The sequence below is a fragment of the Elgaria multicarinata genome, chromosome 12 (assembly GCF_023053635.1).
Source record: "Elgaria multicarinata webbii isolate HBS135686 ecotype San Diego chromosome 12, rElgMul1.1.pri, whole genome shotgun sequence".
Taxonomy (NCBI): domain Eukaryota; kingdom Metazoa; phylum Chordata; class Lepidosauria; order Squamata; family Anguidae; genus Elgaria; species Elgaria multicarinata.
In genome coordinates this window covers 641,791-652,001 of record NC_086182.1, presented here as the reverse complement: position 1 = coordinate 652,001, position 10,211 = coordinate 641,791, and the positions used below count along the sequence as shown (strand labels likewise).

The 10,211-nt window shown below is 47.7% G+C and overlaps 1 protein-coding gene across 1 annotated transcript; it reads left to right on the top strand.

Annotated features, from left to right (window-relative positions):
• Window positions 1-1,607: 1,607 nt before the first annotated feature.
• On the top strand, window positions 1,608-7,884 carry IL1B (interleukin 1 beta). The gene is made up of 5 exons (XM_063139442.1): window positions 1,608-1,655; window positions 2,652-2,859; window positions 4,558-4,728; window positions 4,891-5,027; window positions 7,507-7,884. The coding sequence occupies exons 1-5, from the start codon at window positions 1,608-1,610 to the stop codon at window positions 7,714-7,716; spliced, it is 774 nt and encodes a 257-aa protein (XP_062995512.1). The 3' UTR covers window positions 7,717-7,884.
• The last annotated feature ends 2,327 nt before the right edge of the window (window positions 7,885-10,211 follow it).

The window sequence follows — 10,211 nt, the reverse complement described above, 5'->3', positions numbered from 1 at the left end:
ACCAAGGGATCATGCTGAGCATCTGAGCCATGTGTTTGGGAATGCTCCACTGTTACTTGCTACTGCTATCTGCTGCATTGTTGCTAGGGATGTGCTCCACTTCTAATCGGACCGGCGAATTAGAAGCGGAGCGGGGTGCTTCGCCTCCCCTTAAGGCGGAGGCGAAGAGGATTGGGGGGCCGGTGGAGCATGGCGAAGAGGATCGAAGTGAAGGCGGATCCTTTGCCTCGATCCGGAGCTCCGCCGGAAAGGTAAGTGGGGTTTACCGGGCCCTGCCGCTGTCACTGTCGCCCATGCGGCGACAGCGGCAGGGCCCCATAAACCCCCCCCCGCCCTCCTCTCCATTACCTGCCTCCGTCTGCAGTCCGTCGGCTTCTTCAATTGAGCCCGCGGTTCAACCAGGAAGTCTGGGCCAGACTTCCTGGTTGAACCGCGGGCTCAATTGAAGAAGCCGATGGACCGCGGACAGAGGCAGGTAAGGCCCCCCTCCCCCTTGGCCCCTTACAGGGCTCTGCCGCCATCGCCGCACCCGTCGCCCCCCCGCCCTCCTCTTCCGGCCTTACCTGGCACCACTCCCCTCCACTGCGGAGCTCCACCCACAGAGGCCGTCTTGAAAGTCCAGTGTCAGAGATAGGTCAGCCAGGGACCAGGGTGGGGCAGTCTTGGCAGAAGGGAAGCCAGCCTAGCCTGTTCCTTAATGGTACTTTGTTGTACAGCAGTGGCCTCCGTTTTTAGAAAGGCTTTGAACCCTAAACTATCCTAACTCTGTTTTAATCTGGTTGACACATTTCCTTCTGTTGATGGAGAGGGAAATAAATTACTTCCTTGTATTCTGGATCAAAGTTTACCTATTTTATTCTGCTGCTTTTACTCCTTCATTTGGTATTTTTGACATGGTTCGCTGTCTTAGGGAGCAATCGAATGCATGTTTAGACAGAAAAAGTTTACAATGCCCAGCCATGGCTGGATGGGGCATGCTGGGAGTTGTAGCACATATTTCTATCTAAATATGCATAGGGTTGCATATTTATTTCAAATATTTCTCTCTTAGGAGAGAGAAATATTTGAAATAAATAAGTAAATAAAATTCGGTTACCATATTAGTCAAAGTTGGATATCTTGTTGCCAGTTTTTGAAAATGTCTGTTGCTAACATAACATCTGGAAATTACTGTGGTGCAACAGCTCTGATATATTTTCCAAAGTAGCATGTTAGGCCTTTTTATCATATTTAAACTTTTGAGGCATAATCCAGAGAAATTGAGGCCTGCCTAAACCCCTAGGATGTTAAAAATGTAATTAACTGTTGAAGCTCCTTTGTCTTCAGTGGGACTAGAGGGCACCTCACACTTTCTCTGTCGCACGGAGCTCTTCTCCTGCTTTTGCCAGATGTTTTTAAGGAAGGTAAATTCCAGCCATGTAGAAAACACAGGATTCTCACCCTGAGCTCATTTCTGAAAATCTGGAACAATCCCGCTGGCATCCTCTGGTGCAAGAAATAGCCAAATAGAACATATAATTTAATAAATGAGTGATACATGATATGAATAGTCATCCTAGTTCTAATATAAGTTATCTGAAGTGCTCATCTTACTTGTCAGTTACAGCATGAATGAGATGCAGTTCTACGAAGCAGATCGGCCTGGCTTGAACAAGGTAACAAGCTCCGCCCTGTTCTTTTCCACCCCTGTGGCTGGTGGAGTGGGGTCCAACAGTTGCCTCCTTGCTTGTTGCTTACTCAGCATCAAGCTTGGGTTGCAAGATGCTGGCCATTGGGTCCCAACAAGGTCTAGAATCTCATAGAGGCCTTTTCTCCCCCTTGACTCTCCTTCCGAGGCTCCACCTCCATGAAGAGTGCAGCGCCTTGAAAGGGCCCTCCTGTCACCTGGAGCCTGACGGTCTGCCAGATGCAATGCCCCGGAGAGCGTGGGGCCCTTGGGGAAAGGGGCCAGTTCCTTGGGGAAATTGCTCTCCGGGAGCCTATTTCAGAGAGCTCTGGCTGAACGGGCAACACCTTGCATGGCACAGCTGCTCAGGTCTTGGGTCAGGCTTGCGCTGCTGCTCTCTGTGATCCAGCTGTGTAAAAGTCCTCGTTGCTGCTCTGGGTCAAGGTCTCTCGCAAATCATGAATGTGGTATATGCCCCACAAACTGCCACTTCTGTGTTTTCCTTGTGGCCACGTTAGGTGTGTGTCCCCGCTCAATGCCAAAAACCTTTGGTAAAGGTCGCCATCAAGATAAGACTGCACCCTTCTCATATTTGAGGAATTCATTTGGCACATCCTAGCTTTAGGTTTGCCCCACTCCCCTCAGCACAAGGGCTTGCAAAAATTGGATATTTTTGTTCTGACCTGCCACAGTGTGTTTATTGCTTCAAGGAGGAAAGGGAAGTTGTGGCCTGCTGAGCAGCCACCTCAGCGCTCCTGAGGGGCTCGTCTTGGACTTAAGGGTCTTCACTTGGGCTTGCAAAAAATGCCTTGGTTTTTCCTCCCTGAACATGAGACAAGACTTCTTTTCCTGGGATAGGGTGGGACAGGAGGGAACTTTGCTGCTGTTGCTGCTGCTGCTGCGCAATATGTGCAGTTCTTCAGGCAACTGCAGCTTATCAGGAGGCTTATCAGGAGGCTTCAGCTGCTTTCTGTTTTGCCCACAGAATGCCTTCCCTGCGCTGAGCCATCAGGCCCACCATCCCCATGTCTGTGACATGGACATTCAGGTGAAGATCACCAAGGATACTTTAGTCCAGGGCTTCCGGAAGGCTGTGGTGATTGTGCTTGCGATTGAGAAGATGAAAAAGAGCCCCAAAGCACTTCAGCTTTTCACTGATGAGGATCTGATGGACATCTTCAACACTGTCTTAGGTACAGTATGCACAGCAAATGGATGCCACGGTGGGCTCTGTTACCGTGGGAAATCCCAGCAAGGCCTCTCTTGTCTCTCCCTGCATGCAAAGGGGGACCGCACATTTTATCCCAATGATTTGTTCAGCAGGCACAAGCAGCCACCACAAGACACAGGCGGCTGCTCCCCGCCATCACTCTAGAACCAGGCAGTGGTGTAGTAAAGGTTAAGGTGCAGGAGCTCATGATGACAGTGTGTAAACACAGACACACACAGGAACCTAGGAAGCTGTCTTACACCAAGTCAGATCCTTGGTCCATCTAGCCCAGTATTGTCTGCACTGATTGGCAGCAGCAGCTCTCCAGGGTTCCTGGCAGGAGTTCTTCCTTGCCCTATCTGGAGATGCTAAGGACTGAACCTGGGACCTTCTGCATGTACTAGACTGCTGAGCTATACACACAGCACAATGTGATACTATGCATAAGCTTCATTGGATTCAGTGGTGCTTATTTCTGATAGCATAAATTCAGCTTGGAAAAGAGCAAGCTTTTACAAAAGCCAGTTGAAATACAAACTTTAGCTTTGATTTAGAAATGTAAACAATCTCAAAAAAAAAAGTGTTGCCACTTTAACTGCTAGAGTAAAGTTGGATCATCAAAGGAAAAGGAAAAAAATATCTGTTTAAGTGTAAATAGAAGGATGCAACAACAGCTAGGCCTGTAACTCGTGTTTTATTCAAAACTCAAAGTAGAAGCCCTCATGCGGCTAGGTGCTGTTCCCTTGAATAGTTTCCCCCTTGAAACCTGTTGTCCATGACTTCAGTTCCACTAATCATGTTACAATATCCAGCTTCTGCCTGATTATTTTCTTGTTTTTCCAACTTCTTCTATGCTAATCTGTCACAAACAACAGTACAACTGGAAAGGCTCACTGTCATCTCATTCTCTTGCTAGAGTAAGAAGGGTCTGTCCATTATCTTGATGCTCTGGTAGATGACAGCACTGTTCCTGCTCTGAAAAAAGCCCTGGGGCTGTGCTCCCCAATGCTCCTCCTTTTGCCATGCCAGGGGAAACAAGAGTCTACAGCGGGAAAGGATGAATAGAAACCAAGAGCTCTGCAGAGAGAGTTGTTTTGGATGTGAGAACTGGGGTGGATCTACACAGCGTCGTAAAGGCGCTTGCGTGCGCCTCCAGTGTGCCCCGAAACTCATTGTGTAGATCCTGCCTACCTGGCCAGAAGAGGCGGCGGCGGCGGCTTCTTCCGCCGAGCTCTCCGACCCGGGTGGCTCTTTTGCCGGCAGCAGGAGGACGGCGGGGAGGTGGGCAGCGGCGGTGGCAAGGATTCCCCAGAGAAGCCGCTAAGCCTGGAAACTTTTCGCCCCGTCCCCGCGAGGGGCAATGCGGGGCCGTTGCCACCGCCGCCGCCGCCGCCTCTTCTGGCCAGGTAGGGCAGGATCTACACAATGAGCTTCGGGGTGCACTGGAGGCGCGCGCAAGCGCCTTCACGACGCTGTGTAGATCCACCCCAGGTCTCACACAGAATGTAATCGCTTTAAACACTTCAGGGAGGGAAGGAGCTAATTCCAATTAAGAACACAGAGGAGGGGATTTGACTCACTGGTCATGGCAGCAGCAGCAGCAATGATGTTTGTATTTCAGTGGTGTTGCATTTCAGACCAAGATGTATCTCAACATGGAGCGTATTTTTTTCCCTTTCAGAACCTGTAGATTTTGACACCTCTGAATTCACGTATGCGCCAGATTCCATCTACCAGTTCTCAGAAGACATCTGCTGTGATATTGAAGACATTGACCACAAATCTCTTGTCTTGCATGAGCCTGCACAGCTGGTGGCCGTGCACCTGCAAGGCCCCAACACCAGCCATGCAGGTAAAGCCCCAGTGGCTGCCCTTTTCCCACCAACCCCTGCTGTTGCTGAGTCCTAGACCAGCAGAAATAAACCACTTCTGGACAATTTCCTGCTCATCGTTAGTCCAACAAAAAGCCTAACCTTGGTTCTTGCCACTGATACCATTTCTCCATATTTTTCAGTGAGGCTAAAAATGTCTGTATATCGCCCGAAAATGGAGGCAGGCACGAGAAAAACCCCCGTTGCCCTGAACATCAAGGGGAGGAAACTCTATCTGTCGTGTGTGTGGAACGGAGGGCAGCCAGTGCTGCAGCTAGAGGTGAGTGGCTTCTTCTCATCTACTGCTGTTTGGAAGTAAGGCTAAGGGGCACCCAAGCAAGGCAGTCCTGGGACACACCCCTTCCCCTAGGTGGCAGAGGGGCAGGAGTCCCGCCGTTAAAGAGGGGCAGGACCACCCACGGCTCCATCTCTTCCACCACGCCTCTCCTTGGTGCTGATGGTGCTCTTGCCCTCGGGGAAGGAGACTCAGCTGCTTCAGGGGGGCTGTGGACAGACAAAACAGGAGCCCAGGCCAGCTTCTCTGAGCCCAGCCCACCTCTCTTCAGGATGCAAACAAAGGGAATACCATCAGCACTGATTCCATTGATTGTTTTGCCCCTCAGATGAACATTTCTTCCTTGCCTTATTTTTGATTGATTGACTGAAAAATTGAAGAACTAATCCAGGGAGGAAGGGAAGTGACTTAATAGAATCATAGAATAGTAGAGTTGGAAGGGTCCTATAAAGCCATCAAGTCCAACCCCCTGCTCAATGCAGGAATCCACCCTAAAGCATACCTGACAGATGGTTGTCTAGCTGCCTCTTGAAGGCCTCTAGGGTGGGAGAGCCCACAACCTCCCTAGGTAACTGATTCCATTGTCGTACTGCTCTAACAGTCAGGAAGTTTTTCCTGATGTCCATCTGGAATCTGGCTTCCTGTAACTTGAGCTGGTAATTCCGTGTCCTGCACTCTGGGAGGATCAAGAAGAGATCCTGGCCCTCCTCTGTGTGACAACCTTTCAAGTATTTGAAGAGTGCTATCATGTCTCCCCTCAATCTCCTCTTCACTTCATAATATCATGGCAAGAAAGCCTGGCATCAACGGCAGAGAGGAAGAAAGGGGGGCTTGGTCCTTAAGAGAAAATCATGGACCGGGGTGGGAGGGTGAAATGTGCCACCCACAGCAGGCTCTGCCTCAGTTATGCATTTCTGGCTCCACCATCAGTCCCCATAAATGAGCTCTGCTACCTTGCAATTTCAGTAGCTTCCTTAGACTCAGATATTACCTATTTAGGCCTCTGAGTCCAAACTCCTGCTCAGTGCAGGAATCCAGTTTAAAACATCCCTGTCTGATTTCTGCTTGTGACGGAGAGACCCACCACCTCCCCAGGTGGCTGTTTCCATTGTCTGACTGCTCTGACTGTTTGGAGGTTTTTTCTGCTTTTCAACCAAAATATGCCTCCTTGTAACTTAAGCCCATTATTTCATGTCGTACAATCTTGGGTTGAGAACACGTTGTGCCTGACTTCTGTGTGATAACCCTTTAGGTACTTGAAAAGTGCCCTCAGTCTTCTCAAGGCTAAACATACACAGTTCCTTCCGTCTTTCCTCGTATTACTTAGTTTCTAGTCCCCGATCATCTTTGTTGTCCTTCTCTGAACTTGTCCCACACTTAACTAGTTTACTTATCACAATATTGTAGGGCACGTTGTCAAATGCCTTGATGATATCAAGATATATTATATGTCCACCAACATTTCTATATTCTTCTAAGGAAGTTACTCAGCTGTGGGGGATCTACACTACTGCTTTAAAGTGCTTTATAAAGCGCTTTAAAGCAGTAGTGTAGATCCGGCCCTGAAAAATGAAATAAGGTTAGTCAGGCAAGACTTGTTCTTGACAAATCCATGCTGGATTCAACAACAACAACACATGCACATGTGGTAGCCAATGCCATCTGCAATGTAGCATTGGAAAATGCTGGATGCCATTGACTGCAGGCCTTGCATCCGCTTCAACAACATGTCAATAGTAGAAACAGGGAAAAGATTATGTCTGGTAGTGGAACAGCTTTCTAAGTAATGTCTTGCTTGACCCTTATGAGTATAGTTAGTTGTTCTTTGCTTTGAGGATCTGTGAGGCCATGGAATTAGTGCTGCAAGAAGAAGGTGTGAATAGAAGACTGCATAGACCACTCCAGGGAACAAGTCCTTTGATTGCTGCTTATGCACATTGGGGTGAAAAAGGAGTTCAACCAAATGGCTGTCTCCTGCATTGCATTACTGTAACACCCAACCAAGGTGATCTATCTCTCTTGAAATGAGGAGATGGATGGATGGTTAGAGGTCCAGGAACAGAAGGCAGATTGTAAAGGAGGGGTGCAGAATTTTCAGACTTCGAGGCACATCAAGCCGGCATGAATAGTCAAGACAAATCTTGCCAGACTCATCTTATTTCATTTTTCGATTGGGTGACTTCCTTAGTTACCCAGCTGAGTTTCCTCTAGGGGGAAGGTCTTGGGCTCAAAGCCCCACCTATTGGTGAACCCCCTCAGAGGACATCTCTGCTACTATCTCTGATCTGAATCAGTATAAAGAATATGTTGTGCAGCCAGAGGAGTTGTTGTGAGGGCAGGAACAGGGTGTATGTGTGCAGATGGTGTGTGCATTGGTTGCCTAGGTCAGCTCCCACCCCCGCACCTGTCACTGAAGAAGAGTCTAATCAGTCTAATTGTCAACTCCACCTTTTTTCATCTACAGGAGACCAACATCCAAGGAGATCTTGACCAATCTACGCTAGGCCGCTTCCTTTTCTACAGAGTTGTCATTGGAAAGCACACAAGGTTTGAATCGGCTGCCTTCCCTCACTGGTACATCTGTACCTCCTCGGAGTCTGATGAAGTTGTTGGCATGACTAACCGGCTTGGGGAAGTCTTCATTGTGGATTATAAGGTCACAAGCCAGTCCTGATAATATGTTTCAACTATGATTTTGTACCTTCTACACCTGTTTGTCCATGGCCTGTACTAAGGCCTTCTTCCTCTGGAAGGGAGCAGACGTCTCCTAGAATCTAGGGGGAAGCACTTAAGGATGTGAGAACTCTTTAAAAGAAATTTCCTCACTGGTTCTCAATATTAAAAAGACAGCGCGTCCTATGAAATAGTCAGCTGTGCTATTGAATGTGCTATTTGAATTTTATTATTTATGGAGTAAGGGGGAGAGAGATCTCCCCCATACTCCATATTATAAATGATTATTTATATTTAATGAATGTATTTATTCATGAGGATGTATATTTAATTAATGTATTTATTAATAATTTAATAACTATTTTGCCAGTTTGTCCTGGCTGTTTGAATAACGTTTCTGGGAAGAATTCAAAGTGCTGGTGTTATAAAGCCATATATGGCTTGGGGCCAGGCTAACTGAAAGGCCACCTTCTCCCATATGGGCCTGCCAACTCTTAAAAACTTTGGGAGAGCTTCTTTTGAGTCCACTACCTCCAGAGACACATTTGGTAGTGATACGAAAGAGGGCCTTCTCAGTGGCCGCTCCCTGGCTGTGGAACTCCCTGCCAAGGGAGGCCACATTCGCTCCCTCTCTGTTATTCTTCTACCGGGAGACAAAGACCTTTTTATTCAAGCAGACCTTTGGTCTGTTGGATGGAATACTGTTTTTATTCTGTTATTTTGGGGTTTGTTATTGTGTCTGAATGCACTGGTTGTATTACTGTTTTAATGAAGTTTGATTTAGGATTACAAGCTGCCGTCAGTGCAATTTTTCTTGGGAGAAAAGCAAGGTACAAATAAAATAAAATAAAATAAAATAAAATAAAATAAAATAAAATTAAAAATCTGTATGGGCAGCTCCTGCTTTCTGTTTGTGGTTTGCCAGACATCTCTCTGACACATGACTGAATGTGCAGGATAAAAAGAAAATGGAACCTCCAGCAGTTCAGCCTCTCAAAGAGATGGTGCCGGAATCCCTGATGCCAGCACTGCACGGCCAGTCGCTCGGGGAGAGTGTACCACAGCTGGAGCATCCAGAGATCCGTGTGCACACAGGCCTTTCTCATCGGAATCAACACTCAGGCCCACTATTCCTTTATTCAGCATTAAGCAATGCATTGATCCTAAAAAGAAACACCTGTTGCCTTTCAGGGGAGCTCAGGGGAGGAGCCCCTGCTCTCCACGCAGAGGGTCTCAGGTTCCATCCCTGGCATCAACAGGCAGGGCTGTGGGGCATCCAGACTCAAACTTTGGAGAGCTGTTGCTGCCAGTTACTGTCACCAGAACTGAGCTAGAGGGGCCAGGGGGGCCGAGGGTCTGGCTCACACGAAGGGCCCTGACTTAATGCTGCTCTGCTGCTCTGGGTACTGATTCCAATGTGTGCGTTTTCCCTTCGTGGAGATATAGTTGTGGGCTTTGTGCATCGGTGGTGGGGACACTCACATGCCTGCATCTCCCCTTCTATTCTGCTTTCGCAGATTTGCTCAGCTCAGGTGGTTCTGTCATGTTTCCAGCTATTGGGAACTTCGAAGGCCCAATAGATCATAGAATCATAGAATAGCAGAGTTGGAAGGGGCCTACAATGCCATCGAGTCCAACCCCCTGCTCAATGCAGGAATACACCCTAAAGCATCCCTGACAGAAGGTTGTCCAGCTGCCTCTTGAATGCTTCTAGTGTGGGAGAGCCCACAACCTCCCTAGGTAACTGATTCCATTGTCATACTGCTCTAACAGTCAGGAAGTTTTTCCTGATGTCCAGCTGGAATCTGGTTTCCTTTAACTTGAGCCCTTTATTCCGTGTCCTGCACTCTAGCCCACTTTTAGCTAGTTTGTTAATCAGAATGTCATGTGGTACTTTGTCAAAAGCTTTGCTGAAGTCAAGATATATGATGTCCACAGCATTCCCACGGTCCACAAGGGAGGTTACCTTATCAAAAAATGAGATCAAATTTGTCTGACAGGACTTGTTCTTGACAAATCCATGTTGGCTTCTAGTGATCACCGCATTGATTTCAAGGTGTTTACAGATTGACTTCTTTATAATCTGCTCCAGAATTTTCCCAAGGATGGATGTCAGACTGACTGGCCTGTAGTTCCCAGGTTCCTCCTTTTTGCTCTTTTTGAAGATAGGGACAACGTTAGCCCTCCTCCAGTCGTCCGGCACCTCACCCGTCTTCCATGATTTTGCAAAGATAATAGACAAAGGTTCTGAGAGTTCTTCCACTAGCGCCTTCATTACTCTAGGATGCAGTTCATCGGGCCCTGGAGATTTGAACTCATTCAAGGAAATTAGGTGTTCTTTGACCATTTGGTTATCAATCTCAAACTGTAATCCTGCTCCCTCAACTTCTACTTCACTTTTTCTAGGGGGGGTCATAGACCCGCTTTTGGGAGAAGACTGAGGCAAAGTAGGAATTGAGCACTTCAGCCTTTTCTTTGTCATCTGTTATCAATTTG